The sequence below is a fragment of the Danio rerio genome, chromosome 14 (genome assembly GCF_049306965.1).
Source record: "Danio rerio strain Tuebingen ecotype United States chromosome 14, GRCz12tu, whole genome shotgun sequence".
NCBI lineage: Eukaryota > Metazoa > Chordata > Actinopteri > Cypriniformes > Danionidae > Danio > Danio rerio.
In genome coordinates, this window is record NC_133189.1 from 36,189,468 (window position 1) to 36,212,030 (window position 22,563).

The 22,563-nt window shown below is 36.8% G+C and overlaps 1 protein-coding gene across 1 annotated transcript in view; it reads right to left on the reverse strand.

Annotated features, from left to right (window-relative positions):
• Position 1: 1 nt before the first annotated feature.
• Positions 2-22,563, reverse strand: part of map7d3 (MAP7 domain containing 3) — a 49,623-nt gene continuing 27,061 nt past the window's right edge. The window contains exons 7-18 of the mRNA XM_001922471.8: positions 21,755-21,880; positions 19,122-19,261; positions 15,436-15,572; positions 15,033-15,280; positions 10,447-10,582; positions 8,163-8,343; positions 7,974-8,078; positions 7,826-7,879; positions 7,661-7,733; positions 6,567-6,741; positions 4,661-4,902; positions 2-2,327 (exon numbers count right to left, since the gene is read on the reverse strand). Of these exons, the coding sequence (XP_001922506.3) occupies positions 2,320-2,327; positions 4,661-4,902; positions 6,567-6,741; positions 7,661-7,733; positions 7,826-7,879; positions 7,974-8,078; positions 8,163-8,343; positions 10,447-10,582; positions 15,033-15,280; positions 15,436-15,572; positions 19,122-19,261; positions 21,755-21,880 (1,625 nt within the window). The 3' untranslated portion in view covers positions 2-2,319. The remainder of the gene's footprint in view (positions 2,328-4,660; positions 4,903-6,566; positions 6,742-7,660; positions 7,734-7,825; positions 7,880-7,973; positions 8,079-8,162; positions 8,344-10,446; positions 10,583-15,032; positions 15,281-15,435; positions 15,573-19,121; positions 19,262-21,754; positions 21,881-22,563) is intronic.

Below are 22,563 nucleotides of genomic sequence, written 5' to 3' on the forward strand. Positions count from 1 at the left end.
ATTTCCTTTTATCTTCCAAAACTTTATTTTAACAATTGATATTTTCCCAGTACACTTTAGATATATTTACAAATATAATTCTGTGGTCAGGGCTATTTCAAGACAAGAAACCGCTCTAACAAAAGCAGATCCTATTCATGACCCTGGTCGAGTAGAGTGATTGTCATGGCCGAGGTAAGCTCACGCGACACGTTAAGGTATTAATATTTACGAAAAATAAAACACAGCCCATTCTGCATCTAAGGCACCGTCCTATTCTACCCCTGTATCGAGTACTTGACCTTAAAGAACAGTTTTAGTTGTGATGCTCACAGCACGTGGGGCTCTTAAACATCGGCATTAGAGTGAACAGCTCTGAAAGTGGCTGTGCTAGTGTATATTAAAAAAGCAAACGCAACTAGCACAAGCTTCGATGATCGAGTCTGCAGCAGCTACACCACAACCGGAAGCCATCTGGGAGATTTAGAGTGTTAAGAGTACATACGAAAAGGCCAAACCGAAGGATCACAGTGATCTCCAAATCACTCAGCAAACACTTTTCCACTGATGTCTAAGAGCCTGAGTCCGAAAGAGACTATTACACAACAAAAGATTAAAAAAAACAACACACAAGGAGATGCATATAAAACAACAGAAGGAACGTTAAATACACATTAAGGGATCTACTGTATTCCTAAATGCGGATGGAATGATACAAAGAAGGAAATGTGACCACAAACATGGCCAAGTAAAAATAGTCTGCGAATAATATTTGAACTGCAGCACACAAAGCCGACTCTTCAAGCATATGGAGACCGATCATTCAATGCAACCGTCGAATGCTCAATGGTCCAAATCTATTGCATAAATCACGTCAATCACAAATCTGCAAAACATCCCTGTTCACCCTCACCGCAGCTTCATAATCAAAAAGCCCTCTTGACATGGCTTGCACCCTCATTCACATTCATTCCCCCCTCTGACTCGCATCACTGTTTAAAAAGAGATACGCGTGCTGGTGCTGGGTCCTGTTGCGTACAGTCATATTACAGTACAAATCTGCAGCACAACAACCTGCTTCTAGCTCTTATTCCCAACCACAAGAATGGCCAAACAGCCTAATACTGATTTACATAACACTTAGAGTTTATATATCTGCATTTTCATAGAGCGCTCAAATTTTAGTGTGGTTATTAGGCCATGGACAGTAATATGAGGAAAAACATAAGTACAGTATAACCCTGAGGGGACGACTTTGGGTATTTGAGAACGTCAAATCATTCAAGTTTCTTCAAACCCACAGCGAAAACATGCGAAAAAGTGTGCAAGTATGAGTTACAGTGTTATATTATGCTGCGCAAAGATCCATGCAGACAGCTGAAGCTACTGAGGATGCATTTAAATTAGGTATTTGATAACTAGTCATACTTATGTACAGGTAGAACAGGATATTAACAAAACGGGGAACACAGAAAACATTTGAGTCTGCATTAAACTCCGTCATCCTTCAATTTCAGAGCTGAAGGCAGAATGAACATGTTCGCGCAACTTGAACTACAATCAGTCTGGTAAACGTCTGTTATTTTTAATGAAACGTCTGCTATCTACAAGCGTCACACAGTCGGAATGCTTGAGTGGTTGCACAGGGGATATAGAGTTAAAGACTATACACTAATGATGTTTATTCCTTAGAAGTAGAGAAACAGAAGCTTTCAGAAGCAGAAAAAATCTCCTGAGGTCACATTAAAAGCACATCAGAATGGGAGAGTTGCAGCAGCAGCTCGTCAAACCTCATATTTCTAGGACAGATTCCCATTTGGGACACATTCCTGAGCTCCACTCACAGTTCAGACACAGGGTTTTAATTAGGATGTCTGTGACTGTCCTATGAAGATACGTGAAACTTTTGCTCAATAACCAAGCAGATCATTCTACTAAATGCTGAAGCTGAATGTTACGTGAACCCCTGCACTGGAATTTTTGCAGCCCAAAAAAAGTGCACGGTTTAAATGCGGAGAAGCCACATGAATAAATAAAGTCGCTCCACATTTAAAAGACAAACAAAATTATTTAACATATTGACGTTATGAAAAACAAATCCTGATGACAGTATTGTCACCGAACTGACAAAACAAAGAACAAGCACACTGAGGGAATCTACCGTTTTCTCTGAAGCGTTTTCCGTTAGCTTGTGTCTTCCAACTGTCTATAGTCTGCAAGAGGCCGTGCGGCACTGTGTGCTTTCCCTGACGCTCCAGACCAGCCTGACCCTCTGAGGCTCAGCTGGACGGGACTCATGGAGTGCAATTATCAATCAGCGGCCTTACACAGAGCTGACGTTCACATCTCTGAAAGAATAAGAGAATAAGGTGATATTAATACAAATACAGCATCATTACATACACTTAAAGCCTATTCAGACCAAGCACAATAACTACTGTGTATATAGATAACAATGAAAAGAGTTCTAAAAATCATTCTAATTTTAAAACAACAGCAGAGGTCAGACCACAACCATAACGATAAAGATGTAGAGCAGGGCTGCTCGACCCTGTTCCTGGAGATCTACTTTCCTGCAGAGTTCAGCTCCAACCCTGACCAAACACAAATAAACCAGCTAAGTAGGATCTGATCAATTCCTTGGTAAATAAAGACAGGTGTATTTGATTAAGGTTGCAGCTGAACTGCAGGAAGGTAGATCTCCAGGAATAGGATTGGGCGCCCCTGATTTACAGAATCTATATTGTTGTGATCACTTTCAGAATGGGTTTTTCACAGCTTATAAGGGATAAAACACTCATAGCTTTTCACAATCCAGTGAAATATAAATGACTTGTGCAATTTAAAGCTACAAAGGACTTGATGTGGAGAATCTCTGCTTGATGTTAAGCCCTCTTTTCAAAGATTATTTAAAGATAACGCCTATCTGGAAATCATGAGGCTATACAATGGGAAAGAATGATAAAAATATGTAACTTATGCAAGTCAGGCTAGCAAAATGAAGTATTAAACAAAAGCACCTCAGATAACCAGTGCTAGTTTCCACATAATTTTGCATCCTTTGAAAACGCTGGGGAAAGTTATTTGTTGTTTTAATTTCACTACAACAGAATCAGTTACACTGAAGACAGATTTATGCTTCTGTATCAAGCGCACTAGTATGCTCCAGCGCAGCCTTCGTGCGGTCAAATAGCCCTCATCGTGGCTGTTGCTGACGCGCACCTCTCAAAAAAATTTAACTACATCGAAACGACGTATAGCGCAAGCTCTGTGATTGGTCGGATTGGTAGCGATAACGAGTTTGGGCAGGACCCAGAGCCGCAAGAAACCGTTGGAGTGAGTGTTTAGAAGTGTTGAGTCCCATGAGCTCCAGATGGAAAGTTTTGTTTTGTTTACCTTATAATTAAAACTGTTGCACTCTGCCGGTTCCCACCTCAAAATGAGCAAATTTGAGTCATATGTACATTAAGGTAGCGTTCAGAAAACACAAAACACCCATGAAGAAACCCGACAGAGGAACATTAAAACCTCACTGTCAGCTAGTGTTTCGGAAGTATTATTGCAGAACACAAAAGCATGCAAAAGTATAAATGCACAACTATGCTAAAGGCAGGCGTTGTGGATCATGCAGAAGTATAAACCAAGTGTAAACCATTTTTAAAATAGAGATTTACTGGTCAGATGCGCTAATAGCACACTGAGGACATCTGCTGGTTACAAGGGGCTAATGCGAATTAAAGAGCCCATATTATGGGTTTTTGAAAATTCCCCTCCATGTAGTGTGTAACACAGCTCTAAGTGAAGTGAAGTATCCAGCTAAGGCTTAAATCTGTTAGTGTACAGTGTTTAAAACTGTTGATTTATCTATAAAAGAGTCGACTCATAGTGCTTCAAACGAGTCGCCTTGATACCGATTCATTAGGTGTTTCGCCATGACGTACGAACGAAACCAAGTTATTCACGTGCACGCGCAAACCCGGGAGATTTCAAACCTGAGGCCCCGCCCTCTGACGCAGAAACCCAGACACACACACACACACACCCACAAACACACGCACACACACTAACATGCCGGTCGATTGAAGTCACACTGCAGATGGATATATTGAGTCTCTACCCAAAGATGAAACCTCAGCATTATAGACCAAGCAGTTGGAAACTTCTGGAAACTTCTGGAAACTACATTCTACAAAGAATACTTCATCTGCGTTTGTTAAAGGAAGGATCAGTAAAGAGTAACTTACTGCTGGACGTCAGGATGGATTTTTCTTCCTCCATTTCTCAAGTGTAAGTACGTGCGATTAAAGTTGCCTCGTTGTCTCTAGCTTGCAAATGTATTTAGTTGTGATTTGTTACTTGTAAACGTGTGTACTGTATCAGGTTAACTGGCTATATTCTCTTATCGCGTGCAAAGTCACGTTAAAAACGCGACGCGTGCTGCTTTGCAGATTATAACACCATGAAAGTGTTTTTTGACCTTGCATGCATATTAAACTGTTGTTGGAGACCCTTATAACCAAGATATGACCCTATTTCATGTATAATATGGGCTCTTTAAATCATAAATTAAATGTAAATAGATTTGAATTGTCTGTCAGTGTGGACACAAATATATTTATCGTAATATTTATATAGTTATCGTGCTTGGTGTGAACAGGCCTTTAGTGAGAGAAGGCCTCACCGGACAGGGCTTCAATAGGCTGGGCTGGATGAATAGAGCTAGTTTTCTCTTCAAAGGCCACTCTTGGCCCTTCAGGGCTCCCATCATCCATCAGGGGTTTGGTTTTAGCATGAACACCCAAATCGATCAGCTCTTCAAAGCTCCAAGGTCCTCCTTTACCATTCAACCCCGGGACCAGGTTCACTTTAGAGTCCTCGTTCAAGAATTCCGAGCCCTCCATCAGACAGGATTTTGGAGGGGGGCTGCAGGAGATTTAACACAAAATTAAAAGGTAAAAACTGCTGCTCACACTCAATGTAGACTTCCTTTATTATACAGCTGAAGTCATAATTATTAGCCCCCTTTGAAGATTTCTTCTTTTTTTTATATATTTCCCAAATTATGTTTAACAGAGCAAGGACATTTTCTTATGTCAGTATGTCTGATCATAAGAAACTGATCATCAGTATGTCTGATCATATTTTTTCATCTGGAGAAAGTCTTATTTGTTTTATTTCGGCTATAATACAAGCAGTTTTTAATTTTTTAAACATCATTTCAAAGGTCAATATTATTAGCCCCTTTAAGTCATATTTTTCAATAGTCTACAGATAACTTGCCTAATTACCCTAACCTGCCTAATTAACCTAGTTAAGTTGTAGCTGTTTAGAAGTGTCTTGAAAAATATCTAGTCAAATATTATTTACTTTATCATGGCAAAGAAAAAATAAATCAGTTATTAGAAATGAGTTATTAAAACGTTTTAAAAAAATCTTCTCTCTATTAAACAGAAATTGAAGAAAAAAATAAACGGGGGGCTAATAATTCAAGGGGTTTAATAATTCTGACTTCAACTGTATATACACATGTAACAGTGCATGTAGTGTACAGACAGATCCCACATGATATCAATAGTTTTTAGTTTGTTTGTGCACAAGATGTCAACACTGAATGGACAAAGTAGAACATGAACAACAAATAATAAAGGATAAAAGGCTGTGATGACAAGAGCATTTGTCAGGAGATTAAAATATAAGCATCTCTGCTTTAACGAATACAGCAGGTCTGCACGATACAAAATGATAACTTATAGCAGTAAAAAAAAAAAAAAAACTATTCATCACACAGTAGAGTTCAATGCTGAATACGCTAGTCAAGCAGAATCTTCCTTTGATTTGTCAGGTGACAGTATGAACATTTAAACAAAATCTGATTATTTACACCATTTAATTGAAGCGTTTATTATCAGTTGGCTTTTACAATAAAAAACAAACAAACAAAAAAGGCTTACATAAAATTTGAATTGACTCTCTAAACCATCCTTAATATTCTCAGATGGGATGGCGGACCAAATCAAAGGTTATTAAGGGCCAACTTTGGCCCGCAGGTCCTCTGATTTAGGTCTCTCTGATTTAGATTGACCGGGTTGATCAAGCTATTTTCTATGCAGCGCATCTGCATAAATAACAATGAATTACAAGCAAAACTAAATAAATAAGCAAGGCTTTATGGTTTTCTGGGGAGTGTAACAGTATTTAAGAACAGAAATTGAAAGATCAAGCATAAAATAACATGTTCATTTTTAATTACATAACTAAAAATTAAATCATATTTAACATCTTTATCTTTTAATCTTTAATAAACAATCTAATCTTGCAATGTGACTATAGGGGATACACACATTGTGATATCGATGCTAAAATGATTTATAGTTCAGGCCTAAACCACAGTCATTTTTATTACTCATAACTTTCACAATGGACAAGGATGAATTGTTGAACAAGGATGAGTGTACAGGTCACTCTAATGTGTGTGCATGCTATCAAATGCAGTATGCTTTCAAAGAGTGTGTGTTTGACTCTGACTGTAATGTATGGTAATGTACACTAAAAAAGCCACGGGAAGGTAAAAGAAAACATTTTTGTACCTGTCCACTAACGGGTCCTGTGTGCTGGGTCCATTGCTGTTCTCCTTGTTATCCGCATGTGTTTGTGAGTTGATATCGACAGCTGTCTCCTCTCTATCAGAGTCAGTCTCCTTTAGAGGGAAGTGATGCTCCTCTGTCTGCTCACCGCAGCATTCTGACTCCACAGCCTCATTCTCTGAAATGAATGAAGAAAGACGAGTTATAAGGACAAAATGTCATGATATGAACAATATTCACAAATCAAAGACAGTGAATCTTCATTAAATTACAGTATTGTATTAAACAGCAAAAGGTGATATACTAAACAAGCGGAGGGGGAGTAAAACATGATACTAAGGCCCAATCCCAATTCTATTTTTGTAGCCCTACCCCTTTACTTCAGCCCTTTAAACAGAACGTGAAAGGGAAGGGCTTCAAAATGTACCCCTAAAAAAATGGGACAGCACTACAACACCTGCACATGTCATCATGTCATTGCAATCTCGTTCTTCATATGAGATTTACGATCGCGACTTCTGTAGTTATTCCAGTTGTGCTATTTTTTAGTATTTATCTAACAATATCATGTTTTCATAGGCATATATTGTGACCATAAGATCGTTACTGTACTGTGCATTTGCATTTTCATCGGGTGTCAGATGTAAAAGCATGTTGTGAGACTGCTATACAGGGGTTATTATTATCGATTACAGATAGCAAAATGTAGCATTTTTAAAATCTTTTTTAAAGCATGACGGTAAAACAAAAACACTGTTATGAATGTATTAAAACATGTGCTTGTTTGTTGTAAAAATTTGCAATAATGCCAAATAAAATCAAATGTGTGGATCTCCTGACTTTCATATGCAGCCATGTTGCCGTTGCAGATTGTATATTCAGGGAAATTTCTTACCCCTTGGTTTCGAGTGTGGTCCAGAAAAATCTGTTTCAAGGACTATCTACCCCTTCCCTTAGCCCTATTCCTTCATGCTAAACAGAATTGGGATGCCCCTACCCCTTCACATGAACGCACAAACCTAGGGCTGCGAGTAAGAGAAAGGGCTAAGGGGTAGAATTGGGATTGGGCCTTCATTCTAACCCTTGAAAATACTAACCCTTGTTTTCACAGTTTATTTGGTCTTCAGCCCCCTCGCCGTCTTCATCAGGAATGCCATCCACATCATCACTCTAAAATAAAACACACACACAGGCAAAATTAGAAATGCCTTGGGAGTGGAATATGTTATGTTATGTTGTACCATGAATGTTGTTAAACTTGCCTTAAAATCCATTTGGTCAGTTTTTCTGGTTCTCTTCATAATTTCTTCAATTCTCTGGAAAGAGAGAGAAAGCATTTAGGTATGATTCTTCAATTCAAATGCCAGCTGAAAAGGCCACTGTGTAATATTGTCAAATAAGCACATCCACCTTCTTTCTCTCCATGCGCTCCTGCTGGTTTTGTTGCATGATGCGTGCTCTCTCCTGCCGCTGCCGCTCAGCCTCCTCTTGGGCCTTCGCTTCAGCCTCCTCGCGCTGACATCCATCAAACAAAGAGTCATTTATTCAAACTGCACAATCAACAGCTCTCCGGCTTTCTGCGCCCGACTGTCAACAAACCTCTTTCTGTTGCTCAGCCTGTCTCTGCTGCTCCTCCAGCTCCATCTGCTGCTTCTCCTCCTCTGCTAAACGAGTCTGCTCCTCCTCTTCTCTCTTTCTCTCTTCTGCAAGCCTCTTCTCCTCCTCTGCGCGCCTCAATCGCTCCTCTTCCGCCAGCCGCTTCTCCTCCTCTTTCCTCAACCTGTTCAAAAATAATAATACATCAGGCTCATTTTAAAAGGAAATAGTTTAAACACACTCGAGGTTTCAATATACTGTACGCACGACTAACCTGCTCTTATAAACAAGAAAAATAAAACTGCCTGTGATTATGATTTGATTATGATAGATTTTTTTTAAATGTTTCCCAAGTGATGTTTAACAGAGCGAGGGCATTTTTTCACAGTATTTACTATAGTATTTGTTTTCTTCTGGAGAATGTCAAATTAATTTTATTGTTTAAATTTATATATATTATTAAGGTCAATAATATTAGCTCCCTTTAAAAATATTACTATTAGGGCTGTATGATTAATTGTTAAAAGATCTCAATTCGAGCCCCCACATGGTTTTAATCTAGCATTTCTAAGTCAGGAGAGAAGCATAAAGGTCTTTACAAGTCTTTACATTGTTTGATATATGTTTCTCAGCAACGTGAAAACTGTCAGACTTCAAATGGTGTTGAGAAAATCAGCATACTATATTAAATGGGTATATTTCAAAAATTTCATTTTGCATATTAGCGGCCGCAAAATCCCACATGAGCTGACCGTGAGCTGCTTGTTTATCACAGATATGATGTGCGTGCCCATAAATGAAATCTATTTTAGTGAACGGAACCTGCATAGGCTGTGACAATAAAGTAATAACAGACAATAAAGTTGTTTAGAGTGATTGTTTCGCTCCTCAGCCAGGAGCTGCACGGGTAACAATTATGATTTGTATGCATTTTTTCTCTCTCAAAATGACGGCCCCCATGGCATTACTTACATGCACCCGGCAGTGAATGTAAAACTGAAAGTGCGCACATCATTTAAACGATCATATCCCATTTTTATCAGTCATGATTAAAACAAGCATATAAAAGGTGTTTCCTCTCATAACAAACAAAGATAGTTGTGCGCGAGAATAATTGTTTAACAGTGTCAGTAGCGATGTTTCCATCCAAAAATGCGAATGAACTTTTTGCGCAAAACTGGATTATCGCATAAAAGACATGCAAATAAAGCAGTGTTTCCATCCAACGAGTCAAAATGAACAAAATTGTCACTTCCTGACTAACTGGTGACAAATATCACAAGTACAAACTGAATTTGCTGCAGTAGGAGAAGCTGTGTCAGTCTTTTCTTCATCTAATAAATGATTTGCACCTCAGAAGGCAATCTTGACACACAGCGAACGTGTGGTGGCTTTTAAAGGTCTTTTTAAAGCTCTTGATTCTGGAGGTTAATAATAAAATGACAACACTAATACAGAGATGGTTAAGGTGTTTTAGAATGACTAAAACAACAGTTCCAGATGGTTTACAGTGTGCTCAGCCAGCTTGTTTGTCCATTTACACATTTGCATCATCACCTGATCTCTTATAACCCAATCACATGACCTTTTTTAATGCGTATACTGAAATTTGTGCGGGAAAAGTGTTTCCATTGTAGTTATGTGCATTTATTTTACTCAGTTATGCACATAAGTTTTTAATGCGCATTTTCAAAATGTATGCGCCTCTTGGCGTTTCCATCAACCGTTTTTTTTTATGCACATAAGCAAAATGCGCATAAAAACAGGTGGATGGAAACATAGCTAGTGTAACTACTCTAGCCTATATAACATTGAATATAATGCAAGAGGGAATCTGGTAATGACTATTGTCTCATTTTACCAGTAAAAAAACGGTGTAATAATGTTGTCAATGACAGACTGCAAGCATGTGTCTTAAACACAATAATTCAACTTTAAATTCTGATGTCATCACTTTACGTGCATTAATAACCAGGACAACTTTAAAGTCTGTTCAAGTCCACCACTTCAGATCTACAAAAAAATACTAGTATCTTGCAAAATAACTAGTAAAATAACACATATTGTCATCATGACAAAGACAAAAGGAATTAGGTATTATTAATTTGTTTTTTAAAACTAATATGTCATTATTATTATTCTGCAGATATACTAGCTATTTATAATTAATATATCTGCAGAAGGTTCATCCTAATGACTTTGTTGTAGGTTTAGTGTATAATTGCCTGCTTGATTGTTACCAAGTATATGCTAAAACACAACACTAAGGGGAATCGAATAAACGCACTTCTCCTCCTCTTCCTTCTGGATGCGAAGTTGCTCTTCTTTTTCCTTTTGTTCACGGGCCAGACGTCGGTTCTCCGCCAGGATCTTTGAAGCCTCAGCAGCTGAGTTGGTTCCTGCGATGGCTTTGGAATTGGATTCTGAAAAGATACACATTCATAATAAAAATGTAAAAGTAGACATGACCTCAATTCTATATCAGTAAACAATAAATATGCATCAAAAAAGATGTAAAGTGTCTCTTTAAAGGCGGTTTAGTACATCCACAACTAAAAATTGGATTGAAAGTGTTCCTTTAGCTTTGTATCGTTACAATTGGACTACTGAAGTCACTTGAAATGTTTCGACAATGTTTTTGGTTCCTTTTCTGGACTTTGAACATCTCCGAACAATTGCTGTTTAAGGAGGATGAGGGAGCTCTTAAATTTCATCTAAAATTTCTAAATTTGTTTTACCAAGGTGATAAACAAAGGTCTCAGGAAAGGGATTAATAACAGAATTTAAATTTTGAGGTGAACTAACCCTTTAACGTATGACTGCGATCTATGTTTTTCCAGCAGAGGGCAGTGTGTGTGTGTTGAAAAAAAACCTGACGGCAGCGTGTGTAAACTCACTTTCGCTCAGAAACATTTTCAAAGCTCATTTCACATTAAATACATTAATGAAATCTACTACAGTGCTTGGCACAAGGGTCTTATATGTACTGGAAAAAAAGCATTAGTTACTTCATTTAAAACGCACTATACTTTTATACTACTATATTTATACTGTACTGTATTGACACAATATATGTAATGTATATTGATACATTACAATATGTAATGTATCAGTTTCAAATCACCCACTTAGGGCTGCACAATATATTGTTTCAGAATTGATATCACAATGTGTGAATCTGTAATAGTCACATCACAGGATCTTAAGAATTTTAAGTTAGACATTGTATAAGACATTATAATGTTTTCTGCTTCAACAATTAGATTAGATTCAATTGATTGGGTGTATATGATTATGAATAGAAGAAAAAGCATATAAATATCATATATCATAACATTGAAGAAAAATATATAAATTATATATTAATTTACAAGTTATTTTATATTTGGATCGGACATTTCTATATCTCAATACTGTATTTCAGTTTTGTCTTTGTTCTATTGCAGTGGTTCTCAAACTTTTTTCACCAAGTACCACCTTAGAAAAAAATTGTCTCTCCAAGTACCACCTTACGACGCTATTTTTTAACCAGTATTAAAAAATAGCGTCGTAAGCCTAATTAAGCAGCTACAGGTGTGCACAGTTTTAAAACGATGCAGATTACTTCCTATTAGTAAGAATATGTATTATTGTCAGTCACTTTAAAAATTTGAAATAGTCTGAACATTAACTGTGCTTGCAGATAAAAAAAAAAAGTTTTAGTTAAAATGTGCTTTTAAAAGTTCATAAAAAAAATGGCGCTGTTCTTAAAAAGTAAAAAGAAACTGCTGTACTTAAATCTAAAGTATTCATAGTAGCCTATTCATCAAAAGCTGGAAATGCTGCTTGGACCTTATAAATATAGGCTATATGTCATATTCATACACTTTAAGACAAATCTTGAAATAAATGTTAAATGTACATGACAGGGTTCATACAGGCACAGCCTAATAAAAATCATTACCAGCACCTTTTTTTTTTTTTTCAAGATTAACATGCTATGTATTGAAGACCTGAAATGTATTCTCAGCAACCCATAAAACATTGCATAGGAATAGATACAAATAAAAACCATTAATAATAATATTTATTAATCATATAATAATAGTATAATAAACCTGCACTAAATGCTTGTGAAATCTTTTTTGTACTCAAGTAAAAATACTATTACACTGCTAAAATAAAAAATGTTTTTAGTAAATAATACTAATATTAGGTAAAAGTACAAATTACTCTTTTAAAAAGTACTAGTTGGTTACTTTTGAAAGAAAATCAGATTTTCATTATGAAATCACTTTTTTTTTAAGTGTAAACCTGATTTAATGGTTTGATTGCTTACATCCCAAAGCTACATGTATAATTTGCACTAACAAAGGAAGTATAGTCAATTTTTCCTTTCATGACAATTAATCTTTTTCAATAGCACTGGTAAAACTACCAAATAATCTTTAAGGCCATAGAGACACTTTTTGCCCATTTTTAAAAATATATATTTTTAAGCTTTGAAAGGTAAGCTTACCATAAGCTTTGTATGGTAAAAAGATTTAAATTTAGCCTTTTATTTACATATTTTACACTATTTTCTTTACAATATGGCAAATTTGTTTCTTAAATAACTGTACATCACATGTAGATTTTATTTTACACTTGATCTTAATCTAAAATAGAAACGTAAAAAAATACAAGTACACTGTCAGTAAAAAAATAAAACAAATGACTTCATTTTACTTGAGGTATTTGAAATATGACGACACTACATTTATCAAAGCAGTGCTTTAAGAGCCTTATTGTAAATTGTGATAAATAAACAATAAGTAGGCTAACAATGGATTGCTTTGACCTGTAATGCTTTAGGACAGATCAGAATACAGCTAAATGTATAAATCACACAAATACCTCATCTAGAAACATTTCCAGCATAATTATTTTGTCGTAAAGAAATAAAAAAATGTTTCACCTTTGCTAAAAGTTTCACTTCACAACACAGCCAAATAAGAAGACCATTAGCATTGTCATCGATCATGTATCAATCTATTTCTAAATATTTGATAACTTTGAATACTTTTGACTAAATTTAGTTAAGGAGCAAAGATAAATGATGTCTACTTTAATATTGGAAAGATCGCGATTGTATTCTATCTGAGCACACAGGCGATCATGAGAGCACTTGCAGTTCATTTGAAAAAAGCCTATTTAAGAGCTCGCATATCTGTTTTAGCGATTTGGGTACATGACTGCGCTCTCGTGTTAAAATAAAGCACTCGCCACATTTGCAGAAATGAGTAATTGCGCAATACCTCCATTCCCGCGCCGCCATTCAGAATGTATTTAGAGGAGTGACAGGTCAGAGGCGAGTCGACTAGCTGTCGGAGAGCGAAACGTGTATGAAGATCATCAAATAGGCAGGAAATATGTCCGCGGTTTAATTACTCTGCTAGACATCTCTGTAGTGAAAACATCCGAGAAGCATTATTCCAACAAAACATTTGTTTTTAAGTTGTTTTTTCTGCAACACAGAAAGCCTTTGTCCCGCCCTTACGTTTTACGCAACTAGACAAGGTCGACTGTGATTGGCCACTTTTCATGTCAGTCAAATCACGCTTCAGAATCAATTCTTAAACTTCGGAAACTGATTTTCAGCAGCTTATGACACAATGCACTAAAATAAACACTCTAAGCACAGCGTTGTGGTCGTACGCTTCACAAAACAGCCAATGCTGATCACATCAATGTTATATTACGCATTAAAGGATTAAAAGTGTTAATTGTTTCTTTCATTATTCAGCGATTCCTCCGCGTACCACTAGGAGGAAGCCCGCGTACCACTAGTGGTACGCGTACCACAGTTTGAGAACCACTGTTCTATTGTTTTCACCTGAGCTTTAAATTATATAATTTTGTATCTTTTATGCAGATACACTCCCAAACAAAATCATCACAATCAATGTAAAATTGTAAGCTTTTTCTAAATAGATATCTTGTGAAATACTGCAGATAAAAAATAACGAATTTTCCCAATATCGTGCAGCCCTACTTCCACCTATCTCTCATCAAGCTGCTGTGACTGTCTGGAGCTGACTGCGATCATTGTGCTGCTGTCTATAATTGGAGACGAGCAAATATTTTAATAGTCTTGGATGTATCTAGGCCTTTTTACATACACAAACTGAAAGTTCTGTGTTTTTTGATAATTTTGCAAGTTCACTAAAACCTGGCAGTAAATAATAATGAAATAAACATTTTTTACTTATTTAATAATATAGCTTTTTCTAAAATAGGCCTAGGTATTGCAATAAACAGTAGTTTATAGGCCTATTGCCTTTTAGAAAAGAAGCAATGTATTAAGGTGTGCATTTTATCTTCTTATGGATCAAATAAAGCCTTTGCTCCACAGTTTTACTTCATTGGGACATGTTGAATTCTTCCATCATTTGCAATGTTTCTAAAATGCATTGCTAGTCATTTATTACCATTTTTTAAAACATGTTTTATCTATTATTTTCTGTAAACCTGTGTCTGACCATTACAAGTCCACACTAAATGGTTATAAGAGACGAGTTTAAGGGATTATATGCAACATCCTTCATTTATTCTCTTAGGTAAGTCGGGATCTGCATTTAAGTATCATACTTAAAGGGAAAATGTGCTTAAGGCATTATAAAGCTTAAAGCATCAGAATCTGTACTCAGTATTGGCCATTTACCATGACAAGGAATCGGTACTTGGTATCGGCTGCCCACAAAGAACAATTCCTATTCATTTAGAAGTATTTACACAAAAAAGACCTAAATCAATTTAATTAACTTTCACAAAATCATAATTTTGAAGTTATTTACATTTTGTGGCATTTTACTCCCCCTATGCCCCTATATTTAAGTTTTTGAGTTCACTCACCCTCTTTGGTCTTGGGCGCGGGTGCAGGTACTGGACTGGGTGTGCTGGTCTCTGGAGACGATGGGGCTACAGGCATCATTGGAGTCATATCCTTTGGCTTGGAGTCCCTCTTGCGAAGGGTGGGTGGGCCGGTGGGGGTTAGAGCAGCTTTCTGAATGGGTGGAGGTTTAGATGTGGCAGAAGGCTGAGGGGATGGAGGACGCTGTTTCAAACCACTAGGGGAAGGAGGGCGGACGCGTGGACTCTGCCTGAAAGAGACAAACATAATACACAAGTCAAAAAAATGCATTCACATCATAAACAATGGTGAAATGCTACTTGAGAAGATCTGAAATCAAGTCACTCTGCAGTATCGGTTTGGAGTGAAACCACTACAGGCTACAACTGATCTCAGGGGTCTTACTTGGCTGCTCCAGGTGATGGCGCTCTTGCGGTGCTGCTAGCACTGGGAGCAGGAGATGGAGACCGATGACGATTGGAAGGAGAAGCAGGGCGTTTTCCTACTGGTGACGTGAAGCGCTTCTCCTTTTCACCTTTCTGCTGTTGCAAATGAAAAATAAAGCACTTTAAGAAAGCTTTGAATTTTCTGATGAAAAGGGATAGCTTCATATTTGAAAGGTACATGATTTCTTTTGTACTGACAAACTATTGTTCACTCATAATCAAACATATATCACTCTTCTGCATTAAGTAATTCACTGCTATTATCAGATGGTGGTAAACAAGTCCTTTCCATCTATTTTTAATCTTCTGTCCACATGCTTAGTGTCACTGGGACAAATGAACGCTCATAAACGGAGATGTCTTTTAATGGAAACCCTCCCCTGCTAGCCTTAAATACACCATAGTTTCAGCACTGACTCTTGAACATCCCTCTAAATGAGCATCAAACAGGTCAGTTAGAGCTATAAGGTCAAGCTACTGGAAAAGCTAGAGTACAGTATGAACATCTGAGGGAAACATGTCAGTTTCAATTTATCTTTCTCCAGTGAATATAACATTGCAAGCTCTCATTTCATTTCTCTCTGGGACGCACACACATACACACTCTGGGACAAGCTAGGCAAGCATTCGTGTAAGGCAATGCTACATTTTAACTGTGTCTGAATGAATGAATGAATGTGACATGCAGTCCAGAACTAGCTAGCTTAAGTCTAAAATTAACCTTTATTGCTCTACAAATAAGTTAATCATGATTGTTTGGAGTCTAAATGTCCTTTTGTTATAATCTTCCGAAATGAACAAAAATCTAAATTTAAGAGTTATTTACAGTGTAAAAGTTTTTAAAATATGCTAACTTTCAAAAGTTCAGGGTTAGAGGGTCTTATATACTTTAATAAACAAGCACACTTTTATATAAAGTTGTAAGTATACAAATGTGTCCACTGAAATAATGTTCAGTTTTATGCACAGACAGATTATTTTGCTTCTAAAACCTTAATGTATTACCAGAAACCACATTAATATGGTTTATACAACTGACTTGTATAATAGGTATCACACCAAGGACCACAGTTTTGACATTTTTAACATTTTTATGTTCCACCCAAAAAAAAAAAAAAAAAAAAAAAAACCTCTTTATTGGACAGCTGAAAAAAAGTTATTTAAAAATTACATTTTTGGGTGATCGTTTTTAAGTGCACTCAACAGGGTTTACAAAGCTTTGGCTAAGCTTATGCATCTGCACAGAATATGTATTTAACCTTGACATTTTCACTATTTTAACACTGTTCAAGTGAGAAGTGAATACGTCTTGTTATTAAGTCAAAGAGTGACTGAAGTAACCCAGCTCCTTGTCTCTCTCCAATGTGTGCTGAAGAGGGCACATCTTAAGCCGGGATCAGTGTTATTCAGAACGGACAGCTTATTGATTAACGTCAGGAATAAATCCAAGCTCTTTTGCAAAGCAAACCATAATATGTGAAGTTTCTGAATGAGTACATACTGTTTTAAAGCAATTAAACACCAACAACCCACAGGTCCTGGAGCTCTGTTACATTATCCTGGTAATGAGATTGTAGATAATCTGGAGATTAAATTACATGTATACTGAACTGTAAGCCGTTGTGCTTCTTATAAAAATTGTGAGGTCTAAATTTCAGAAAACACTAGTGAAAATGCATAAAGTTTTTAATGATTACAAATGTTTCATGTAAGAATTACAAACTCTTAAAAGTCTGATTATGAAAATGATTCCTACTGCTTTTATTTCATAATTTTATTTAATATGAATTGCTTTTCATTCAGGAATCCTTAAAAATGCACCTTTCCAAAAAAATGTTAATCAACAAGACCTGCACCATATATATTTTCAGCATCGATATCGATGCAATGTGTCTATCCACAATAGTCACACTGCAATGTTGAGTCTAAATTATAGCTCACAAGAAGCAACAGAACACATCTGATTTGTGGAGTCACTGCTACTTTTAAGCATAAGAGTGAAAGATGATCATTTACATGTGTTTTTAAGGCCTCTGACTGATCATTTCAAAAGAGTTTAAAACATTCAGCCTCAAAAAATAAGATGTTTGGAGGTGTAACAAAGATTAACTGCATTTAATTATTTATACAGATTATATACAATTTATGAAAAAATACTTAGAATTTTGTCTTGTTTCTAGTCCAAATATCTACAATTCAAATTAAAAATAAGATTATCATTCTTACTAATGGCAGATAATTTAGATTGTTTAAAAGAAAAACTCTTAATTTGTAGTTATTTCCTCTGCAGGTGAAAACAAAACAATTCTTGCTATATCTAAGATTTTTTTAATATTTGGACAAGAAATGAGACATCCTGATTATTCAGTTTTTGTTCTTGAATACTGTTAGACTCTCCAGAAAACCTATTCAAGAGGATCTATTCAAAATCTATTCAAAACAGCTTGTGAAACTGTATTCATATAACAATATTTATTACAGAAAAAAAAAATTAAAAAGAAATTCCAATGCAAAAAATTGTGCAGCCTGTATAAGCAACTGTAAACAATTCAAAACTGATAACACTTTTCTATCATTAAATTATTTATACATTGGTCCCGCGTTAATTGTGGGAGTTACGTTCTAAAAATAACTCAACAATAGGCAAAATCTGCAAAATAGTCAGCGGTAATACAATTATTATAGATGTTTTAAGGCTGCAAAACTGAATGTAACAACCCGAAGATTGATTCCATCCTTTTACCCTCCTTTAGCACAGGGGTCACCAAAGTTGTTCCAGGAGGGCCGGTGTCCTGCAGATTTTGGCTCCAACCCTAATCAAGCACACCTGAACAAGCTGTGGTGTGTTGTGGCAAGTTGGAGCTAAACCCTGCAGGGACATCGGCCCTTCAGGATTGAGACTGGTGACCTCAGCTTTAGCATGTTCTTTAGCATCTTGCATTCTTGGTGCTACCGCAGGTGCCTTTGAGGGTGCAGAACGTTTTGTCGACATTGTAGGGTTTGTTAGGGAGAAAACTTGCAAACATACAGTACAGCACTTCAGAGTCAGTGCTATTGATCAAAGATTTATGTAAATTTGGCAAGCTGAACGCATTCTGTACTGCACAATGCGCTAATCAGGACGCAGAACGCAAAGCACTCAAAAAAAAGAATGTCAAATTGCATTAAAAATATGTGAAACTGCAAAGCCGCGTTACAGTGAGGGACCACTGTATTATCAAATGTAAATAAACAACGCCAGCTTCTATGGTTATTCTCAAAAAAAAAAAAACAAGACCACTTCAATATGGTGATGTCAATGGCCCATGAACATTTCTTGCCTGTTATCAAACCAAATCATAACTGTAACAAGAGGCAATTCAATCATATCTTAAAGTTAAAGCATCCATCATAACATTATTTATCAATATGCAACTCTAGATTTTTGGAAGCTATAGAAATTAAAAATGTAAAACAGGAAATACTTTGGGACTATTGTTTTGGTTTACATCCCTCAAAATGGTCTAAAATATCAATATCATGGTTTTACAGTATTTTATTGTAATTATTATCATTTTTGTTTAAACAAAAGCAGTGTCATGCTAAATGAAACCAAACTATCACCCACCATTTGAAAGTGGAAGTTGACATGCATCTTCTGCTCACCTGCGTCATACTGGAGATGGCATCTGCAGACACAGAAGTGGTCGGGCCTTTCTTTCGGTCGCTGCTGCGACTGCGCAGGGGACCACGGGCCGAGGGCTGCATGGGGCTTGCAGATGCTGAACGAGGACACAGGTGAGACTCTGGTAAAGGACACAGTCAGTGGTGCACAGCCAGGGACAGGAGGGAAGGGACGTCACAAGCAGCCGAGTGGGTGAGCAAAGCGAAGGCAGAGGAAGGGACAGAAAGAGGGAGATAAAAAGAGGAAGGAGAAAAAGGGATGATAAAAGCACAAAACATTGGTGTGTGTTAGATCAGTCACACTGGTTGATGGGTAGCTGCTGCTGATTACACTGATGGCCTCAGGAAAACTGGCTTTGATTGGTGGGTGAGACAGGAAGAGAGAGAGACACGGCAGGGCACATATGTTAAAGCACACCCATAACTTCACCAAGCAAGCACCTTAGGCTGCGATTCTAGTGTGCTAGATTTAACAACATTCCCTCCATCTTTCAAAACTTTTACTGAGGACATCGCATCTACTGCAAGCCAAAGCTAATGTTAAACCGCCTCCATCTCCGACTTATGCATTTGATTCCTTAAGACACTGTTACCCAATAGTTTGTTTATTCGCCATAGTAAAATGATAAGTGCAGAGTTTTTCCACAAACAGATAAAATATCACTGCTAATGCCTTTTCTTTCCCATTTCAAAATGACGGTTTATTGGAAAAATAAGTTGTGCTCCCTCTGCTTCTCTCCAAAAACACAGTTTAAAATAATACTACAACCATTCTGGTGGTAAAATATGAAAATATCTAGCTAAAAAGGGCTTTCAAAGCTCAGTCTGAATGCAAAAATTCCACATAAGAATACAGATGGAAATATGGTCAAAAGCTTGATTTGGTGCTCAAAGTCTACAGAGACTTCAACATACACAATAGCTAAAAGTAACAGAAAGGAAGTAAAAATCCTACTAATTTCTCTATAGAGAATTGAGAAATTAATGCTTAATATCTCGTAAATCTTACAACACAGAAGCCCTATGATAAGTTCAACAATTGTACATGTAAGCAGACGTCAGGATTATATACAATTATTGATTTTATTTTTTTAATTGTTTAACTGATAAATTGGCACCCAAAAATGTCAATTATACCAAAAGGCACAAGGAATAGACTATGAAGAAAATGGCTTCCATGTATGATTTAAAAAAAAAAAAAAAGTTTATTTAATACAGTTTTGAACACCTCTTGATTTAGTTTATGTCTTAGAACTAAAAATTCTCTATGGAGGAAAATATGAGAAATAAAAACATTATAAGTATTGTTGGTCACTCTATTGTATACATGAAAAATGATGGCCATATCAGTTGCTGGAGAAGAGGTGAAGTGAGGTGAGGTAAGGGCTGACCTGAAGAATAGCTCTGCTCTGACAGTTGGATTTCTGGGCTAATCTCAACCCACTATAATTAACTCTGACTGTTATCATCATGGAAAGCCTATAAATGTAATTCACCCATAAGCTGCTGATTCATAATCATCTGTCTATTTTTAGAAACCAATAAAGCAGTTCGGATACCATCAACCTCATAAATGCTGAAAGTATCACATCAACAATAAACAGATGAGCATTTGAACCTCATCCTTTACAGGTTGCCGGGAATCTAAAGTGAGTTTGGTAACTTTGGGAACCAAAGGTGATAAGGGTGAGGCTGCTGGTCCGCGGGGGCCATTAGGCAGGTCTGTGTGGATCAGATGGGGATTGCAGCAGTGACAGCAGGGAGAGATTCACTCCACTCATTCCTTCTCACGCACAGAAACACTCAGCTAATCAGCTTACAAAAGATCTCTCAGCAATAGCCCTGGAACACCTTGCAGACCTTGATGTGTGCGTGTGCGTTTAAAAATGAAAGCGGGGAAAGACTAGTGGTGCACAGAAATTAAAAGGCTGAAATGCTGTGTGTAACTGACAGTTTATTTGGCTGCATTTCAGTGACTGAATTCAGCCATCTGATGTTTAACTGTGTGAGGTAATTTATGTAAACATCATGGTTTGTTTGTTTTTGTGTTGCCAAATCAGCATCTTATGGCTATTTCATGCCAAGATTAATATAGATAAGAATACATTGCATAATAACAACAATAGTTGATATAAAAAATCTTTAAAATAAACTACTAAACAAAAATTAATAAATAAATATGTAGACATTTATGTAATCATCTTGACCTTTGGTTCATCTAATGAGAAAGTGAGTAAAATTTTGATTCTACATAAGACAATCTCCATTTAATCTATTTTTGAATGCATCGATTTATGCTCAACACACTGACGGAAACCTAGATCCATTCACGCACACGCTGCTTTGGTTAACGTAGAAGGTTTTGACAACAATTTTTTCCTTTGATAATGGAATTGAAATTTGGTTAAACAAATTTCAACCAAATTCTGTGCATCACTAGAAAAAGACTACCAGCATTGCCAATGTTATGTAAAACTTAATGCAAGTAATTCAAGCCACATCACTCTAGCATTCCCTAATAAACACGGCAACCAAGCACCCCACAGAGCATCTTATTTCTACACATAAGTGGAGTTTCTGGTGTGAGCTGGGCCTCCGCTTCTCTCTACTGTTACCTTGAGCATCGCCTCCTTCGGCAGACAGGGCCGCGGCACTCTTGCTTCTAGCTAGCGAGGCCTGGGTGGGTGTGAGCAGGCGACTGAGGACACCGCTGTCCACTGGGGCAGCCAGCGAACGGCGAGCTATAGACACGAGTGCCCGTACAGACACCAAAAACAGAGCAGACAAACAGGAAAAGAAAAGAAAAAAGGTTGAGGAATAAACAAAAGGAGAACGGAGAGGGGAATGACACCAATGTGATTTCAAATGCAGGAAACAACACAAAAACCAAGGAGGAAAGTGATTTCAAACGCAAACAGTGGACGGCTGATGCAATCAAGGTGAGACTCTTAATGCTGGAGAGAAAAAAAGAATATTAGTGAGGTAAAGGAGAGGTGACTGCGTGCAGGACCAGGGCTGTGGAAGAGGAAGTGAGAACTAAAAAGAAAACAAAACCAGGACTGAAGAGCTTTTTGAGATCTGTCAGACCAGAGTCAAATGCTTGCTTTGAAATTTGAGGTATAGAGCTAAACCTTGTTAGTAATAAATCAGGAAAAACATTGGGTCATGAAACAGAGAATCTAGTTGTTCTTGATTTTAACACATACAAGAAGATAATCTACAATCAAAACAAAAACAAAAAAAAGCTTTAAAAGTGAAAACTAAAATGATATCTTCTATGCTTTTAAAAGTCCTTTTTTATTTTAAAGTGACAATTGTAAGGACACGATTCTTCTCAACACACCTGTCATGTCATATATCATCCAGGATGTGTGTTCTGAACATTCCATGCCTGTGGGTTAATCACAAGATTTATTGAAAGATA